The sequence below is a fragment of the Meles meles genome, chromosome 14 (genome assembly GCF_922984935.1).
Source record: "Meles meles chromosome 14, mMelMel3.1 paternal haplotype, whole genome shotgun sequence".
Lineage (NCBI taxonomy): Eukaryota > Metazoa > Chordata > Mammalia > Carnivora > Mustelidae > Meles > Meles meles.
In genome coordinates, this window is record NC_060079.1 from 10,403,160 (window position 1) to 10,423,615 (window position 20,456).

Genomic DNA, 20,456 nt, shown 5'->3' on the forward strand with positions numbered 1-20,456 from the left:
AAAGGATATAAACATATATAGGGGCGCCTGGGTGGCTCAGTGGGTTGAAGCCTCTGCCTTCGGCTCAGGTCATGGTCCCGGGGTCCTGGGATTGAGCCCCGCATCGGGCTCTCTGCTCAGCAGGGAGCCTGCTTCCTCCTCTCTCTCTCTGCCTGCCTCTCTGCCTATTTGTGATCTCTGCCTGTCAAATAAATAAATAAAGTCTTAAAAAAAAGATATAAACATATATAAAGGATATACTTAAATAGTTCTTGATATGCATTGCCATTTGGTTTTCCAAAGGTGCTATACCAATTTATATAGCCACAAGTAAGGTGAGAATGTAATTGTTTGACTACAAACACATTTAGTCATTATGTGTTTTTTATTTCTCCTAATATAGCCCCGAGTCATTTGTTTTCCTTTCTTTTTTATTTTAAGCAATCTCTACACCCAACATGGGGCTCAAACTCATGACCCCGAGATCAAGGGCTGTATGCTCCTGAGAGTCTTCTTGAGAGTCTGTCCCCCTCTCTCTCTGCCTTCCCCTGACTTGCATGCTCGTGCTCTCTCTCTCTCAAATAAATAAAAATTTTAAAGGTTTTATTTATTTATTTATTTGAACAGAGAGAGAGATGGCGAGAGAGGGAACACAAAGAGGGGGAGTAGGAGAGGGAGAAGCAGGCTTCCTGCAGAGCAGGGAGCCTGATGTGGGGCTCAATTCCAGGACCCTGGGAAGGAGACCTGAGCCAAAGGCAGACGCTTAACGAGTGAGCCACACCCAGGCGCCTCTAAATAAGTAAGACTTTTTTAAAAAGGGGGGGTTGCATGCTCTTTCATCTGAGCCAGTCAGGTGCCCCAGCCCTAGTCTTTTAAAAGAAAAAAAAATCAAATAAGCAGAATTGCAAGGAACGGGGTGGGGGCGGGGGAGAGGGGGCGGGGGGGGGGGTGGCACAGATCAGAGAGTTTAGGAAACTTCCCTGTCTTATTTCCCAGTGGTTTTTTTTTTCTCCCTACTCCTTTTTTTCCAAATAGTTTTATTCAGCATAATTAATATACAGTAAGCTGAATATAATTTAAAGTGTATAACTTGATAAGTTTCGACATAAATACAGATCAGTCTATAAAACCATCATCATAGTCAAGATAGTGACCTTATTCAGCCCCAAAAGTTTCCACATGCCCCTTGGTAATCCCTCCCTCTTACTCACCCCACAACCGCATGCCATGCAATTTATGATTTCCTCACTGTCACCATAGATGAGCTTGAATTTTCCAGAAATTTCATATAAATGGAATCACAGAGTATGAAATTTCTTTTTTTGTCAGACTTCTTTCGTTCTGTTTTATTTTTAGATTAATCCCTACTGTAGTACGGATCAGTAGTTTACTCCTTTTAACTGACAAGTAGTAGTCTTTTATACAGATATAACACAATATTTTAATTCATTTACCTGTGGATAGAATTTGGGTTGTTTCTACTTTTGGCCTCTTACAAATAAAGCTGCTATGAATATTTGTATAAAAGTCTTGGTTTGGACATAATGCTTTTATGTTTCTTGACTAAATACCAAGGATTGGAGTACTCAGGTCATGGGGAGGTATCTATGTCTCTTTCTAAGTGCCAAGCTGCTCTCCAAAGAGGTGGTATCATTTTATATTCTTATTGTCATTGTACGGCATTGTCATGTGTGTCATTCCTGTTGTGGAAGTCACATCCTCAACCAACACCTGGTATGATGAGAATTTTTAATTTTAGCCATTGTGCTAAGTGTATAATAAATCATTGTGGTTTTAAGATTTATTTTCCTCCTAACGATGTTGGGCCCCTTTTGGATGTTTCTGTGATATACTATATATTCTTTGGCAGTGTGTCTGTTTACATATTTGCCCTCATCAAATCTTTTAAAATTGGGGTGCTTATTTCCTTATTATCGAGTTCTGACAGTATTTTCTCCCAGTTTTATTGCGATGTTGTCAACATGTACCATTGTATAAGGTTAAGGTATACAACACAATGATTTGATATATGTATACATTACAACATGACTACCACAGTAAGTTTAGTTAACATCCATCATCTCACATAGGAATAATTTTTTTTCTTGTGCTGAGAACTTTTAAGATCTACTCTCCCAGCAACTTTTTTTTTTAAAGTACAAAATCTTTTTTTTTTAAAGATTTTATTTATTTATTTGAGAGAGAGAGAGAGAGAGAGAGAGAGAGACAGAATAAGAGAGCATAAGAGGAGAGGTCAGAGGGAGAAGCAGACTCCCCATGGAGCTGGGAGCCCGATGCAGGACTTGATCCCAGGACTCTGGGATCAGGACCTGAGTCGAAGGCAGTCACTTAACCAACTGAGCCACACAGGTGCCCCTCTCCTACTTTTAAATACATAACAGAGTGTTGGTAACTATAGTCAACATGCTTTACATTACATCCCTAGATTTTATTTATCTTATAATTAGAGGTTTGTACCTTTCAATGACCTTCAACCATTTCTCCCACCCCCTACCCATGCCTCTGGCAACTACCAATCCCTTCTCTCTGTGTGTTTGGTTTTTTAGATTCTACATAAAAGTGAGATCATGCAGTATTTGTCTTACTCTCTCTGACTAACTTCACTGAGCATAGTGCCCTCAAGGTCCATTCATGTGATCAGAAATAGCAGGATTTCTTCCTTTCTTTTTTTATGGTGGGATAGTATTCATAGATAGATAGATTAATTAGATGATAGATATAGATAGATAGATAGATACTTATCTCAATAGCAAAAAAAGAAAAGTAAAAGAAATCTGGTTGGAAAATGTGCAACAGACACTTCTCTAAGGAGGGCAGTATCACTAATCATTAGAGAAATGAAAATTGAAGCCACAATGAAATATTATCTAACACCTGTTAGAATGGCTGTCATTAAAAAGACAGAAGATGACAAGTGTTGGTGAGGATGTGGAAAAAGAGAAGCCTTGTGCACTATTGAAAGGAACGTAAAATGGTACAGTTACCATGGAAAACAGTACATATAGTAGATCTATCTATCCACGTATCTCACATTTTCTTTACCCATCCATCCATCAATGGACTCTGAAGTGGTTTCCAAATCTTGGCTACTATGAAAAGCGCTGCAATGAACACAGGGATGCAGATATTTCTTTCAGATAGTGATTTTGCTTCCTTCAGATATGTACCCTGAAGTAGAATTACTGGATCATATAGTAGTTCTATTTTTATTATTTTGAGTAACTTACATACTGTTTTCCATAGTAGCTATACCACTTTGCATTCCTTCCAATAGTGCACAAAGCTTCTCTTTTGTCCACATCCTCACCAACACATGTCATCTTTCTGTCTTTTTAATGACAGCCATTCTAACAGGTGTTAGAAAATATTTCATTGTGGTTTCAATTTTCATTTCCCTAATGATTAGTGATGCTGTTCTCTTTGGAAAAGTGTCTAGTCATTTCTTCTGTGCATTTTCTCCCATCCAAGTACTAACCAGCCCGACCCTGCTTATCTTCTGTGCATTTTCTAACCAAATTTCTTTTTCTTCTCCTTTTTTTTTTTTTTTGGTTGCTATTGAGTTGCATGAGTTCTTTTCATATTTTGGACATTAATCCCTTATCAGAAACATAATTTACAAATGTTTTCTCCCATTCCATAGGTTACCTTCTCATATTGTTGATGGTTTCTTTTGTTAAGCAAAAGTTTTTAGGGGCGCCTGGGTGGCTCAGTGGGTTAAGCCGCTGCCTTCAGCTCAGGTCATGATCTCGGGGTCCTGGGATCGAGTCCCGCATCGGGCTCTCTGCTCGGCAGGGAGCCTGCTTCCCTCTCTCTCTCTCTGCCTGCCTCTCTATCTACTTGTGATCTCTCTCTATCAAATAAATAAATAAATAATCTTAAAAAAAAATTTTTTTAGTTTGATGTAGTCCCATTCATTTATTCTTGCTCTTATTGCCTTTGCTTTTGGTGTGAAATCTGAAAAATCTAATCTTGCTAAGACTGATGTCAAGATTACCCCCCTATGTCTTCTTCTATGAGATTTATGATTTCAGGTCATACGTTCAAGTCTTTAATCCATTTTGAGATTTTTGTATATGGTATAAAATAGTGGTCCAGTTTCATTATTTAGCATGTGGCTGTCTAGTTTTCCCCACATCTTTTATTGAAAAGATTATCCTTCCTGGATTGTATACATTTGGCTCCTTTGTCATAAATTAATTAACCATATGTGTATGAGTTTATTTCTGGGTTCTCAATTCTGTTCCATTGATCTATGTGTCCACTTTTATGCCAATACTGTACTATTTTGAATACTATTGCTCAGTAATAGTGTTTGAAATCAGAAAGTGTGATGCCTTTCACTTTGTTCTTTCTCAAGAGTGCTTTAGTTATTTAGGGTCTTTGTGGTTCCACACAAATTTTAGGATTTTCTATTTCTGTGAAAAATGCCATTGGAATTTTCATAGATTGCACTGAATCTGTAGATGGCTTCAAATAGTAAGGACATTTTAACAATATTAATTTTTCTAATCCACAAGCATGGAAAGTCTTTCCATTTATTTGTCTTAGTTAATTTCTTTGATTAATATCTATACTTTTCAGGGTATAGATCTTTTACTTCTTTGGTTATATTTATTTCTAGATATTTTATTCTTTATGATGCAGTTATAAATGGAATTTCTTAATTTTCTTCCTGATAGTTTGTTGTGAGTGTATAGAACCAAGAACTGAATTTTATATATTGATTTGTATCCTACAAGTTTAATGCATTTCTTAATTAGTTCTGACACTTTTTGGTTGGAGTCTTCAGGGTTTTATGTATATAATAACGTGCCACTTGCTACGGGATTAGTTTTACGTCTTCCTTTCTGATTTGGATGCCTTTTATCTCCTTTTCTTGCTTAATGGCTCTAAGAACTTTCAGTACTGTGTTGAACAAAAGTGGGAAGAGTAGGCATCCATGTCTTCTTCCCAATGATAGAAGAAAGGCTTTTAGCTTTTAATCACTGAGCATGATATTAGCTATGGGCCTGTCACATATGACCTTTATTACATTGAGGTATATTCTGTCTAAACCCACTTTGTTGAAAGTTTTTATCATGAATGGATGTTGATTTTTTTTTTTTAAAGCTTCTTCTGCATCTATTGAGATGATCATACGGTTTTCCCCCTCATTTTGTTAATGTGGTATATCTTTGCCTGGTTTGGGTATTAGGGTTATTCTGACCTCATAAAATGAGTTTGTAAGTGTTTTCTTGTGTTCTTTTTTGGGGGGGAGGGAAGAATTTGAGAAAGATTGATACTCATTTTTCCTTAAGTATTTGGTAAATTCACCACTGAAGCTATCTGGTCCTGGATTTTCTTTGTTGGTAGGTTTTTCAGTCCTGATTCCATCTTCTTCCTAGTAATTCTGTTTCTTCATGATTCAGTCTTTGATAGGTTGTATATTTTTTTAGAAGTTTATCCATCTTGGCTAGACCGTCCAATCTGTTGGCATATAAGTCTTCATAGTGGTCTTATGATCTTCTGTATTTCTGTGGAGCCACTATGACCATTAGTTCAAACTCTTAATAGGTAAACAATTTATCTTTGTTTCACCAAGGTTTGTTTCTGGAGTTTTATTTCATTCTTTTGTTTGGAACATAGTCCTCTTAATTTTTCTTTACTCTCTGTGTTGGTTTCTATGCATTGGAGAAAATAGCTACCTTTTCCAATCTTCACAGAATGATCTCATGTAGGAGATAAACCTTGTCATTCAGTCCAGGCTAAGACCTTGGTTGCCACTCAAACCTTTGTAATTGTCCAAGCCACCTTTTTTGTTTTTACTGGCTCTTTTTTTTTTTTTTTTAAGATTTTATTTATTTATTTGACGGACAGAGATCACAAGTAGGCAGAGATGCAGGCAGAGAGAGAGAGGAGGAAGCAGGCTCCCTGCTGAGCAGAGAGTCTGATGTGGGGCTTGATCTCAGGACCCTGGGATCATGACCTGAATTGAAGGCAGAGGCTTTAACCCACTGAGCCACCCAGGTGCCCCTTTACTGGCTCTTAATAGTAAAGGTATGCCAAGACCTGTGAGTGCCTCAAAGGGGAGGATCTCATTCAGCACCCAGATGAAGAGTGATTGGAAGCCAGACTCTCAGGCAGCAGTTTTTCAAGTATGCAAATCGACCTCTTTCAGGAAAAGACAGGAGCTGGAAGTTTCTGTCTGCTCCCTTTGCGCAGAGGCCTGGGGGATAGCCACTTAGGAACTGTTTCTTTGTTTGTTACAGTCTTGGGGGACCCTTCAATACAAGCTATGCTGAGCCAGCGCCAGGCAGTTAAGGGGTGAGGAGTCCTCTGGGCCGCACGCACAAAATCCAGGGCTCCAAACATGTGCACACGCTCCTTTCAGGAAGATACTAACCGAAGAAATAGTGGAGATGGTGCTTGCCTCCCCAGCTTTGGGCAGGATCACAGTCAGTTACTAGGTGTATGTTAAATTGGAAGCCTACCCCTCAGGCTGCAAACAGGTCTCTTTAAAGGAAAGACTGGGAGATTTGCATTTGGGTTGTTGCTTCTGTGCTGAGCCCTGGGGGTATGACCACAGGAGTCCTCCCAAGCCCAAAGAACTGTTTCTTTGTTTGCTCCAATCTGGCTGGTCTCATAGATGCAAGCCCCATAGGTTTTCAGAGTCATGTGTTTTGGGAGTCTGTTCCTTAAGTGTAAGTCTTAATGTTAGGAAAGCTGGATGTTGGGTCCAAACCCTTCATTCCTTAGGGAGAAGCTGAGAGTTGTGAGTTCCTTCGGGTTTGCATATTGCTATGTTGGGGATTGGGTTCTTGTGAGATTGACATGTGTCTCTGCCTTTTCCACCCATTTTAGTGTGGGTTTTTTCCTCATTTGTGTGATGTGTAAGAGTCATTGAGCAATAGTTTCTGGATTTCTTTCAGAGAAATTGTTCTATGTGTAGCTGTAGATTTGGTGAATCCATAGGGGAAAGTGAGTTCAGGAACCTTTTATATGGCCATCTTCAAGTTCTGAAACTTCTTTTTAAAAATATATTCTGGATACAAGTCCTTATAGAATATGTAATTGACAAATATTTTCTGCCAATCTGTGGCTTGTCTTTTGTAGACTTGAAATTCTTCATCTTAAAGATGTTCAATTTATCATTCCTTCTTTTATGGACCATGATTTTGGTTTTGTATCTAAAAAATCTTTGCTCCATGTAAGGTTGTAAAGGTTTTCTCCTAGTTTCATAGTTTCAGGTTTTAAATGTACATTTTAGTTTTATATTTAGGTCTATGATCCATTCTGTGTAGACTTCTTAAATGGTATGACTATGGATCAAAACTTTTCATATGATTATATTTACGTGGGAATATTCAATTGCTATAGCACCATTCATTGAAAGAGTTTGATTTCTCCACTGAATTACCTCTATACCTTCATCAAAAATGATTGACTGCATATTTCTAATTTCTGAAGTCCTTATACTTTTCCATTGATCTATTTGTCTATCTGGATTCTGATTCCACATTGTATAGATTATTGCTTTATAATAAGCCTTGAAATCAAGATGATAAGTTTTCCAACTTTGTTCTTTTCCAAGTTGTTTTGGGTATTGTAGGTCTCTTTCATTTTCTTATTAAGTTTAGACTCAGCCTGTCAAAATCTGCAAAAAGGTCTATGGGGATTTTGATAGAAATTATATTGAATCACTGGGACAACCGAGTAAAACTGACATTCTAACAATACTGAGTCTTACAATACATATATATGGTACCTCCCTATTTAGAGATCCTTTAATTTCTCTTAGCAATTTTTTATAGTTTATAGTTTTTGATGTGCTGATCTTACCTTTATCCATATTTCATCTTTCTGGACATTTTTACTTCAAATTCTGATTCTTAGTTAAACAAAATTGAAATTCTACACTAATCTTCTGTCCTACAAACTTATAGAACTTACTTATTAGTTGTAGTTACTTCTTTGTAAGTTCCATAGGATTTTATACATAGATGATCACATTGTTTGCAAATAAAGACAATTTTACTTCTTCTTTCCCAATCTGAGTGTCTTTAATTTTTTTTTTCTTGCCTTATTATACTGGTTAGAATCTCCAGTACAATGTTGAAGAGAAGTAGTGAGAATATTCACCCTTGCCTTATTTCTGATCTTAGTAGAAAATATTCAGCCACTTGATATTAAAAGTATGATGTTTGCTAAAGGTTTTTTACAGATGCCGTTACTTAATTGGAGGAGGACTACTTCTATTCCTAAGTTGCTAGGAAATTTTATTAGGAATGTATGTTGTATTTGGTCAAATGTATTTTTTGTATCTATTGAGATAATTATATAGTTTGTTTTTGTTTTTCTAGTGGCTTTTCTTTTTTATTCTGTGAATATGGTGAACTACATTGATTCATTTGCAAATATTAACCAACCTTGCCTTCCTGAAATAAACCAGCTGAATATGATGTGTTATCTTTTTTATATATGATAGAATTCAACTTGTTAAAGGATTACTAAGAGTTTTTGCATTTATATTCATGGTAATTATTGGTCTGTAGGTTTATTTTTGTTTTTCCTTCTAATATCTTTGGTTTTGGTATCAGAGTACAGCTGGCCTCGTAGAATGAGGTGAGAGGCATTATCTTCTCTAAAATTTTCTGGAAAAGTTTGTACAGATTTGGTATTATTTCCTTTTCATTATTTTTTTTTATTATTTCCTCTTTAAATATTTGGTGGATTCTGCCCCAGTAGTTTTCATTATGGGAATAATTTAAACTACAAATTCAGTATCTTTAACAGGTATAGCACTGTTTAGGTTATCAATTTTCCTTGAATGAACTTAATAGTATGTATCTTTCAAGGATTATCTTTCCTTTAAATGGAAGTTGTCAAACTATAGGCATAAAGTTGTTAATAATATTTCCATATTATCCTTTTAGTATCTATAGATTCTGTAGTGATGTTGTCTCTGTTATTCCTGATCTTGGAAATTTGTGTCTTCTCTCTTTTTCCTGATCAATTTGGTTAGAAGTCTAGCAATATTACTGATCTTTTATTGATCTTGGTTGCATTTATTTTCTCCTTTTTTTCCTATTTTATTGATTTTTTCACTTTCATCATGTTTGTTTCTTTTCTTTTGTTTACATGGGCTTTAATTTGTTAATTTCTCTCCTTTTGCTTATACTTGACATCCAGTTCATTAGTTTGAATTTGTAGTGTTATAATTTAAGGTTATTAGCCATTTAATAATTAATAATTTAGTGCTATAAACTTCCTCTTAAGTACTGCTTTAGGAACATCCCACAAATTCCAATATATTGCATTTCACTTTTACTCAGTTCAATATACATTCTCATCTATCTCTTGATTACTTCTTTGATCCACAGATTATTTAGAAATGTGTTCTTTGGTTTCCAAATATTTGAGGACTTCCCATATATTTTTCTGCTAGCAATTTCTAATTTTAATTTCTAACTGTAATTTCTAATTAGAGTGAAGTCACAGTATATATTTTGTGTCTTTTTTTAAAAATATTTTATTTATTTATTTGACAGAGAGAGAAAGAGATTACAAGCAGGTAGAGAGACAAAGAAGGGGGAAGCAGGCTCCCCACTGAACAGAGAGCCTGATGTGGGGCTCGACTCCAGGACCCTGGGATCATGACCCAAGCCGAAGGCAGAGGCTTTAACCCACTGAGCCACCCAGGCGCCCCTATTTTGTATGTCTTTAATCCTTTAAAATTTACTGAAGCTCATCTGATGGTCCAGAATATAGCCTAGCTTGGTAAGTATATTGTGTGTGCTTGAAAAGTGGAATATTTTGAGTGGGATATTCTATAAATGTAAATTAGATTAAGTTGGTTGACATTGTTGTTTAAGTCTTCTATAAATTACTGATATCTTTTTTTCTATCAGTTATGGAAAGAGTGCTGAACTCTGAATATAATTGTGGCTTTGTCCAGTTCTCTTGGGAGTTCAATCAGATTTTGACCCATGCATTTTGAAACTCTGCTATTAGATGCATAAATGTTTATTATTTTTATGTCCTTTTGATGATCCAAGTCCTATAGCATTATGACATGACTTTCTGCTCCTACCAATATTCTTTGCTCTAAAATATACTTTGTTATTTATCCTCTCCAGCTTTTGATTAGTGTTGGCATGTGATTTCCTCTTCTACATCCTTTTACTTCTAACATTTTTGTGTCTTCCTATCCAAGGTTGGCTTTATTTATGTACCATATAGTTGGGACTTGCTTTTTTTTTTTAAACCAAGTCTGACAACCTCTGCTTTTCAATTCTGATGTGTAGATTATTTAAATTTAATGAAATTATTGATATGCTTAGGTTTAAATCAATCATATTGTTTTTTATTTGTTCCATCTGTTCTTTTTTCCCCTATTCCTCTTTTTCTGACTCCTTTGGGAATAAGTGAGAATATTTTATGATTCTACTTAATCTCATTTCTTGCATTATTAGCCATAATGCTTTGCTTTGTTATTTGAGCACTTGCTTTAAGGTTTATAGTATACATCTTTATCTTAATGCAGTCTTTTAAGTGCTATATCACCTCATATAAAACATAAGGATCTTACAACAGCATATTTCAATTTCACCCCTCCCAGGTTTTGTGTTATTGCTCTCATATATTGCACTTTGACATAAACTATACACCCAATAAGTCATTGTTATTATTTTGCCTTAAAGAGTCAGTTATCTTTCAAAGGAGTTTAGACAATAAAGAAGAGTCTTCTATTTTACTCACTTTCGGAGGTCAAATATACATGTCATTGGAAAGAACAGGGAAAAGGAGGTCAGAAAGAATAGTTGATGAAGTAATGGAGAAATTGTCCAAATCTGATGTAAATTATAAACCCACAGACCTAAGAAGCCCAAGAAAACCCAAACACATAACTCAGGAAAAAAAAAAAAAACTACAAAAGTGCATTATAATCAAATTGTTTAAAACCAATGATAAAGAGAAACTCTTGAAAGCATCCAGGAAAAAAAAGTCTATTCTGCAGTAGACTTACACATCTATTTGACTGCAGTTCTCACTGATTCTCGGTTCATTTTATTTTGTCTTTTCTGTTCATTTTGGATTGTTTCTATTGCTGTCTTTAAGCTCACTAATCTTTTCTTCCACAGTCAATCTGCTGGCAACTCCTTCCAGTTAATTACAATTTTCATCTTGAGAAGTTCAATTTATGTGATTTTTTTTTTTATATTTACTGTGTCCCTGCTTAACATGTATAATCTTTCCTCTAGTTTCAGAACTATGTAGAATATAATATAACAACTATTTTTAATGCTCTTGTCTACTAATTTTATATTCTATGTCATTTCTGGGTCCCTTTTGGATGGCTGATTTTTCTCTGTGGGTTGAATTTTTAATCCTTTGTTTGTCTATTAGTTTGTAAGTGGAAACCAGGAATTGTAACTTTCACCTCATATCAGATGTTTCTGTATTTGTTTACATATTTTTGAACATTTTTATAGGATCTAGTTAAGTTCATGAAACACTTTTCCTTTCAGGTCTTCCTTTAAACTCAATTAGGCAGGACCAGAGCCGTGTTTATTCTAGGGCTAATTTTTTCCATGAGTGGATGTCATCAAAATTAATAACTTCTGCTCCCCAAAAGAAGTGCTCTTAAACAAAAACGAAAAGTGAAGCCATAGACTGGAAAAAAAAAATCTTCAAAACAAACAACCTGATTAAAAATCGGCAAAAGATCTTAGGAGACACTTCACCAAACATAATATAGGGTGACAATTAAACACACAGATATATGACCAACATCATTAGTCATTAGGGAAATGCAAATTAAAACCACCATGACATATTGCTACACACCCAGGAGAAGGGTTAAAAAACAAAGACAAAAAACTGACCATACCAAGTGATGACGATGATGTTGAACAACTGCAACTCTTGTCACTGTCAGTAGCCATGGAAATTGGTACAACCACTTTGAGAAACTGGCAGTTTCTCGTAAAGTTGTATATTCATCGAGCATACATTCCAGCAATACACTGCCACTTTTCAGTGTTTACCCAAGAGAAATTAAAACCTAAGCTCACACCAAAACTTATATTCAACGATTTATAGCAGCTTTCATGATAGCTGCCAGAAACTAGAAGCAAACAAATGAACTTCATCTGGTCAATGGATAAAACAACTGTGGCACATCCAACAATGAAATACTATTCAGCAATAGAATGGAAAAAAAGTACTGTTTAAAAAAAAAAAAAAAAAGCAACAGAGGCCCAAAACAGAGTTATTCGTGCTATGGCCAAGTCACCAAACCAGGGTTACTACCAAACCTAATGGCAATTTCAACCTTCCCTAGAATGCAGTCTTAACTAACCAGTCAGAAATTTTCTGGTGAGTTTCCATGAGTTCATCTGTCACGAGGGCCCTCTCCATCCCCCAAAGAAAGACAAAGTAATCCACCTAACAAGACACCCTGTCTATCTCCCTAAAGGAAGGTGACCTTGTCAGAAGCGATCTTTTCTTTTGCTAAAGGTCCCAGCCCATGTCTGTCTATAAAATCCTTCTGTTTTGTACAGAGCTCCCCTCTACTTGCTAGATGGGAACTGTCCAGTTCAGGAAGCACTTAATAAAGGTAAATAGATCTTCAAATGTACTTGACAGACTTTTGGCTTTTGAGTACTGATATGCGTAACGTGGATAAATCTTAAAGAATTAGGCTGTGGGAAAGAAACAGACTCAAAAGTCTAGATATTACAAAACTCCACTTACATGACATTCCGGAAAAGGAAAAATTATGGGGGCAGAAACGAAATTATTGGTCACCAGAGGTTGGAGGTGGGTATTGGGGTTGAATAACTATAAAGAAGAATAAAAGAAGCTTTGGGGGGGAATGGAAATGTTCTATATCTTAATAGTAGTGCTAGTTATATGATGATAGGTGTTGGTTAAGCTCAGGGAACCATACACTAAAAAGGGAAAAATTTGCACTACGAAAATTGTACCTTAATAGACCCGACTTTTTAAAAAGCCAAAGGAAGAATTTGTCACATTGAGATTAAGGTTCTTCATGCGAGAATCCATTCGCAAACCCTGGTAGCACTTCCCAGAGTCCAGTTCCAAACGCAGTCTAAGCAATGAAGACAACTTTGGAATTGGCAGTGGTGTGCTTTAAAGAGACAGGGCTGGGGTGGGGGCGGGGGTAAGTGGAAAAAAAATGTAGCACCAATCAAAAATAAAATTTCAGGTACAACTAAAATCTCCTCCACTGAAAGGGTGTTGATTTAGACATTATAAAACAAATCAGAGCATGTCAGCTCACCTCATTTTCAAGTTCTCCAAGATGAGTCTCTCGGGAAACACAGAGCTGGCGAAGACTTAAAAGGTTTGAGTTCCCAGCCCCTCTTCTGAGAGTTACCCACTTGGATGACCTTGAATTTCAGCAAGTTCTTTAACCTTCCTGGAGCCCATTTCCCTCACCTGGTAAAAGAGGGCAGTAGATCGGACTGGTGTGGTATAATAAATATATATGACCAGTCCTGGTTCCTGGCACAAAGCTCCTAAAACCCTTGAAATTTCCTGAGTTACACGAGTGTCTTGTTATCCATGGTGGGCCCTTTTGAGCACACTGGAGTTGAAGCTAATGAGGTGACTTTGGGTGGGGTCCCTAGATGGCCTCAGAATGGGGCTAATAGCCAGAAAGACCAAGTAATTAGAGGGTAGGAGCTTTCAGCCCGTTCTACTGACCTCTGGGAAGGGGAGCTACTGATTAAACTCCATAAATACTCCTGGACTGGAAGTTTGATGAGCTCCCTGGCTCAGAGCGTGTGGACCTGCCGGAGAGGGGCTTCCTGGAGAGGAAATGCCTGGCGTCTTTCTGGCTGCTCCTGAGTTAGATCCTTTTTAAACAAACTAGTAATCTAGTAAGTAAAATGCTTTTCTAAGTTCTGTAAGCTACTGTTGCAAATTAATCAAACCCGGGGTGGGGGGGGGTGCCATGAAAACCGTGGCAAGAGGGATGATTTGAACCCCTAACCTGTGGGATCTGAGGCTGTCTCCTGGTAGATAGTGTCAGAATTGAGTGACATTATAGGACATCAGCTGGCATCTGAGAGTTTCTTGGTGTGGGAAACACCCCCCGCAAGACACACACACACACACACACACACACACACACACACACACACACAATTTTTGGTGGCCAGAAATGTTCAGTGCTGTTACTGGAGAAGAAGAGACATACAGGAGTGCTTTCCCTTACAAGGAGGTAGCTCTAAGGTCTCGTCCCCTCTACTCATGCTATGCTCTTTTTTCCTGAAAATTCTCATGATTTTAACTGTCATTTGTTTGCTCATTAGTTTTGAAATCGTACCCCCGGTGCATATCACTACATATCTGGGAGTCCCAGGAACCTTCAATTCAGACTGAACTCTCCTTTTTCCTTCCTAAACTTATTCTCTCCTTTCTCTTCCCTCTCAGTTAGTGGCAACAGGGCTACTGTTTTCGAAGCCAGAAACCCAGAAGCCATCTTTGACTCCTCCACGTCCCTCACTTCCCATCAGCCAGGCCATTGCAAACCCTGGACATTTTAACCTCTTGGTAATTCCCAAATCAGTGTGCAGCTCTGCGTCTCTGTTACCATTGCCCCAGTTCAAGCTCTAGTCATTTCTAGGGCTCTAGTCTTTCTAGGGGTGCCTGGGTGGCTCAGTCTCATGATCCCAGGGTCCTTGAATCGAGTCCCACGTCGGGCTCCCTGCTCAGCAGAAGCCTGCTTCTCCCTTTCCTAGTCCCCTTGCTTGTGTTCCCTCTCTCGCTGGCCTCTCTCTGTCAAATAAATCAATAAAATCTCTAAAAGAAAAAAAAAGTCTTTCTAAAATATTCATCAAAGCATGCAACTCCTCTGCTTAAAACCCTTCAACGACCCACAGCAATGGTGCTTACTCTTTCTTAAGTCGGACCCCTTGAAAAAGCTGATGAATGCAATAACCCTCTCTCCAACACACACACACACACACACACGCATGCACATACACACATGTACGCACACCCGCGAGGAATACATGGATAACTGAATTCTATTCAGAAACTCCTGTTGTACATGATAAAGTCCAAGCCCCTCATCACATCACCAAAACGCTCCTTACACATTACACATGGAGCCTCTGACAACCAGAATGTTTTTTTGAAAGATGTCCACCGAACAGTCTTCAAGTACTTTTCTGAATCACAACTTTTCAAATGAGAATCACTCTGTCCCAGAAGCCTTGTACATTGTGTCTCAGCAACCTAGAAAGGAACTCTACTTTTCCATCCACTGCGTGTTTCTTACCTCTGGACCTTTCCTTTGCTGTCCAATTGGCCTGGAATGTCTTCCTCCCCTTCTCCTGTCAACTCTCTCTTACCTTTCTAGTCCCGGCTCTGGCATGACTTCTGCTTGGAAGCCTTGCCTTACTTTCTCCGTCTGGGTTACAGGATCAGTCTGTGCATATTTCCAAACTTGCACTGCAATTTCCCTTTTGTATGCTGGATTTTTTCCTGCCAACACCCCAACATTAGACTGTGAACTCTTTGAGGGCAGAAACCGGTATTATGGGGGACTTATACAAGTCCTGGATAAAGGCAATACTCAAAAATGTCTAAGAAGGGAAGGAGGAAACTCCTGTGACTCTAAATCCTGATGATTTCTTAAGACATTATATACTTCCCTTTCTGCAAAGCACCTGCCTAACAAAGAATGCAGCTGTACTTTACAGGAATTATCTGATGGAGTAAGATACTGCTTATCTCCTTTTTACAAATGAGGAACTTAAGTGCTGAGAATTTCTCTGCCAGAGGAAAGAGCACAAGTTTCCTAACTGTCTTGTTAGTCCTAATATATCTATCTACATTGCCTCCAAGAACAGAATCCCTACCATTAGGAAAATCCTAACTCAAGTAGCAAAGCATTTGAAAACAGAGTTCAGTGAATATCTTCTAATCCAAACATAACAGTTTGTATAAATAATGACAATATCCTGTTTTAGTGTAGATTGTAAATAATTTTTTGGAGGACTCTTGGATACCATTTGACTTATAATGACAGCAGCAAAAAAAATATTTTACTGTTTAAACCTAAAAAATATCAATAGTTCCTCTTTTAGGATCTTATGCAATTCCTCTAGCCACAAAAGAACACTGTGTGTGTACTTTATATTATTTTTAAATTTCCTCCACATGTGTTGGTACCCATAGCCCAGAATTGCATGATTCAAATTAACGACCATCCGTGAGTTCTACAAAAGCTTTTATCCCTTGAGGACCACTGATGGTATGGCCATAGAAGGTAGCAACCAAATGTAAGTAAGTCACCTACGTAAAAAGCTCATAGCTCATATAAAGCTACATATAAAGCCCCCCCCCCTCCAAAAGACCAAAAATCCTTCGGCCACACGACTATGGCCACCTAACTAATCAGTGGCAAAGGATCTTCTGGAAGTCGTGGAAAAATCTGAAGATCACAATGTCACCTGACGAAAACCAAGAAGCTCTACTCAGACAAACCACCTATAGTGAGATTCACAAGAGTGCGTTATTTCACAGTGAAAGAAGGGTAGAGCAGGGGGGGCTAGACCCAAGATATGCAAATTAGAAGGCAAGTTAAGCTAATTTTCAATACCTTATATTTCCCCCTCTAAATTCTTACTCCTGTCTCCGCAAGGTCCTTTCAACATAAAGAAAAATGATATGATATAATACTTTTGAGGTTATTTGCTTTTTGTCAAATCAGAATCTTTACCCAAAGATAAAGGCAGTATCTGGTGGGTGTCTGAGTTGGCACACTTGTGAGCTTGAACATTGAACGTTGAGGGCTCTTGTCACACTCCTTACTGAGTTTCACTAAGAGCGACAAGATGACAGGAACAAAAAGAACTGTGTAGAAAGTGCTAGCACTGAGCCTTCCTGTGGGCTTCGCAAGGGAGAGAGATGCTCTCTGGGGGTAAAGTGAGGTTGATAAGCTTCGCTCAAAGAACCACTTAGAAAATGCCTTCTTCCCAACACCATGCATTTCTTAAATAGAATAGAAGTAGTTATTATATGTAAGTTTCTTTTTCCTCAGTGTCTTTCATCCTTGTATCCCTCGTGCCCAGCACAGAAATATGTGTTCAATAAGATTTTATAGATAAAAAAATGTTTTTCTTTCTCATGCACGCTTCCTCTTCAACTTTCTTACCCTAAATCCTCTCTGGAATATAAGTAAAGTCTTCCTCCTTCACATTTAATATCTCCTCTCTCGACTGTTTTGCAGTTCAACGACAGGAGAATTCAACAACAACGACAAAATCTCGATTCATAATGAAGAGTTCCTGAAAGTGCCTTTATAGTTATAAAAAGTGGAGCCACCCTTTCATGGAAGACAGAGTCTAGAACTCAGCCTCAGAGATAATTTACTATGGGTCTATGTGACGGACCTAAGAAGACATGAACAGCTGATCTAAACTTATATGACAGCAACAATTAGAACTAGACTTCTAGAATCAGGGGACCTGATTATCAGGCCATCAGGTCTGGTGTCCCATCTAAAGCAAACCTGTCTTTGCCTAGCAGTCCCTTCCCTCCACCTCCTCCTGAATCACTCCTTCCTCAGGCTAGCGGTTCACAAGAAGGCAAAAAAAAAAGCAAGAAAAGCAACAAGGGCAGAGGATGACAATAAAATGTATAATTCAAGGTTCTATGAATTTTCCAACATGAATGAAGGAGATAGCGTCACACTTACTGAAACATCAAAATCCCCCTCCTCTTCTCCAGTCTCAGCACATAAAGCAGTGGAGACAGTGGAGAGTACATTTCCATTCTTTCAATCCTACTTAGAAAGCTTCATCATTTTTCATGAGAGGTAGAGCTGACAATATCAAAGAAATGGGGATAACATCTTAGAAGTCAAGGAATTTAAAGCTTTTAAATATGAAGTCCTCACTTGAAGTTTCTCATGTTCTGCTTCTTTGTTCAAGAAAAATGTGTAATACCACATATTGGTAAAGATGTGAGGGTCTGGAACTCCCAAAAGCTGCCAGACGGAATGTATATTGGTAGGACCACTTTGGAAAACTGACAGTTTCTACCAAAACTGAATCTATGCCTTTCCCTATGATCTGGGAATTCTACCAGTGGGTACCACCCTAAGAAAAATGAGTGTTTATGTGCACCAGAAACATGTAAAACAATGCTCACAGCAGTGTTATCCCTAATTAAACAAAATTGGAAATAACCTAAATGTTCTTCAACAACAGACTGCATAAATAAATTGTATAGTATATCGATACTTTAGGAATAGTACCCAGCAGATTAAAAACCAAAAAACAAAACAATATCGCTACTGAGACCAAGGCTGAATCTCCTAATCACAAAGTTGAGTGAAAGTAGCTAGACATCAAAAAGCACATAGGATGATTGGATTTACATGAAGCCTAAAAACAGACAAAGGGAGGGTATTAAAAGTCTGAATGGTGGTTACCTTTGGGGGGATATTGACTGAGAGGGGGTGGGGCTAGGATTGTTCTCTATCTATATTCAAGGTTCTGTGGGTACATATACCTATAAAAACTAATGGAATTGTACTGTTAAGACGGGTGCATATTTGCTGTATGCAAATTATACCTCATTTAGAAAAATCTGGAAAGAGATGTGAAATTTCTGAGATTGTTCCTAAATATAAAGGAATTCAGTGCAGCTTAAATATAGTTGCAAGTATGAATCTTTGTAAGCCTCTGTGTGCTATTGAAAAATTCGCTTACTACGTAATGTCGTAGGTAATAGAGAGCCAGCTTTTTGTATTAATAGACTGGAAAACATATTGTAGGATACATCTGAAATGTACATATTTACCAATTAGCAAAGATAAATGTTTAAGAAATGCAAAAGGTCTGTTTTCCCACTCTTCTCCCCCTTATGTTACATTTCTTAATCTCTAATTCTGAATTATTTTTAACAAAAGCTATTGGAAATAATTCCTGCATGTCTATGTACCACAAAGACTTCAAGTTAGAATGCTCGAATTTTGGAGCTGGCGAAAACACAGTCGGACACCCTCACTGGATGGAGACCGAGGAGGACAGCGGGGCGGGGGCGGTGAGTGCCAGTCCCAAGGTTGCAGGACTAGACAGGGACCCAAGGCTCCCGGGCTCCTCAGGCTCCCACAAATGTTTCCTTCACCCTAAATTCAAACCAACCCTCTTATCTCTCCGAATCGATGAGCTGGATCTAAAGGAGATTTTCTCTCTCTCTCTCTCTCTCTATCCCTCTCCCTCTCTCTCTCACTGCCGACCATGCTATCCAGGAGATTATTTGCGAACAGTCAGCTGAGTCCTTGAAAACCCCCTTGGGGTTTGATGCCAGGATAAAAATCGAGTAGAGTTAGAAGGGGCAGCTAGTATTCTCATATGTAAATCCTGTTTGCATAACATTTCCAAAGTAGCTATTCGTTGATCCCACCAAAATGCGGCGGGGGTGGGGGGTCATTACTCGGGATGACTAGCTCTGGGGGAGAACGCGGGCGCCTTTCCCCCTCAGAGTTCACTCCGTAAATCAAAACCTCAAAAGAAGAGTCCAAGACACCCCCCGGGAGTCTCCGGTCTCGGGGGTCGGTCCAGGCGCGGTCCGGAGCCACCTGGGGCCACCCTTGGGGCCGCGGCCTCGGGCGGACGGCCCACCACCCTGCGCGGGGGACCGAGCGGGCGGCGGCGCGGGCGCGGGGAGGTGGGGGGTGGGCAGGCGGCTGGCGCGGCCCCGGCTCCCGCCCCGGCCCTGGCCCCGGGCAGCGCGTCGGGATGCCGCCCGCGGAGTCCGGGCCGCCGTTCGGGACGCGGGCCGAGCCGGAGCGGCGGCTTTAGAAAAGAGGCTGGACGCGGTGGGGTGGGCAGGCAGAGGCCGCGGGCAAGTTCAGGGCGAGCCGGGAGGGCGCGCAAGAGGGGAGGGGCGCGGGAGCGAGGGAAGAGCTAGCGCGGGGAGGAGCGAGGCGGCGGGGACCGGGAGGCGCGCGCCCGGGTCCACAGTGCGGGGTGGGGGCGAGGGCCGCGCCGGGGGCTGCGGGGGCGGCGAGCGGGCGTGCGGGGCCTTACCGAGCAGCGGCAGCCGGCCGCCACGGCGCGCCCACGCCGGCATGGCCTCCGGAGCCCGGGGTCCCCAGGCCGCGCCGGCCCAGCCCTGCGATGCCGCCCAGAGCGGCGCGCCCCGCGCTGCAGGTGGCTCGCTTAAGGATGCGCGTCACCGACCGCAAATTCCCTCGGACTGGTGCAAAGTGGAAGGGGGGAGGATCCCTCTCCCCACCGGCAGGGGCCGAGGCGGGAGCCGAGAGGTTGGGCCGAGCCGGGAAGCGGGTGCCTGGCGCAGCGCTGCGGCCGAGCCCACGTGCCCGCCGCGGTCCGCAGCCCGCGCGCTCCGCGGCGCCCTGGGCTCCCCGACTGTGGCGGGGGAAATCAGGCGCCGTTCCGCTGGGGAAGTGGTCGGAGCTCCGTTGC

General features: G+C 39.8%; 1 protein-coding gene across 1 annotated transcript in view; it reads right to left on the bottom strand.

The window, feature by feature from the left end:
- Positions 1 to 20,253, bottom strand: part of FLT3 (fms related receptor tyrosine kinase 3) — a 75,229-nt gene extending 54,976 nt beyond the window's left edge. Inside the window, exon 1 of the mRNA XM_046028185.1 lies at positions 20,058 to 20,253. Coding sequence (XP_045884141.1) covers positions 20,058 to 20,100 — 43 coding nt within the window. The 5' untranslated portion in view covers positions 20,101 to 20,253. The remainder of the gene's footprint in view (positions 1 to 20,057) is intronic.
- Between the last annotated feature and the right edge of the window lie 203 nt (positions 20,254 to 20,456).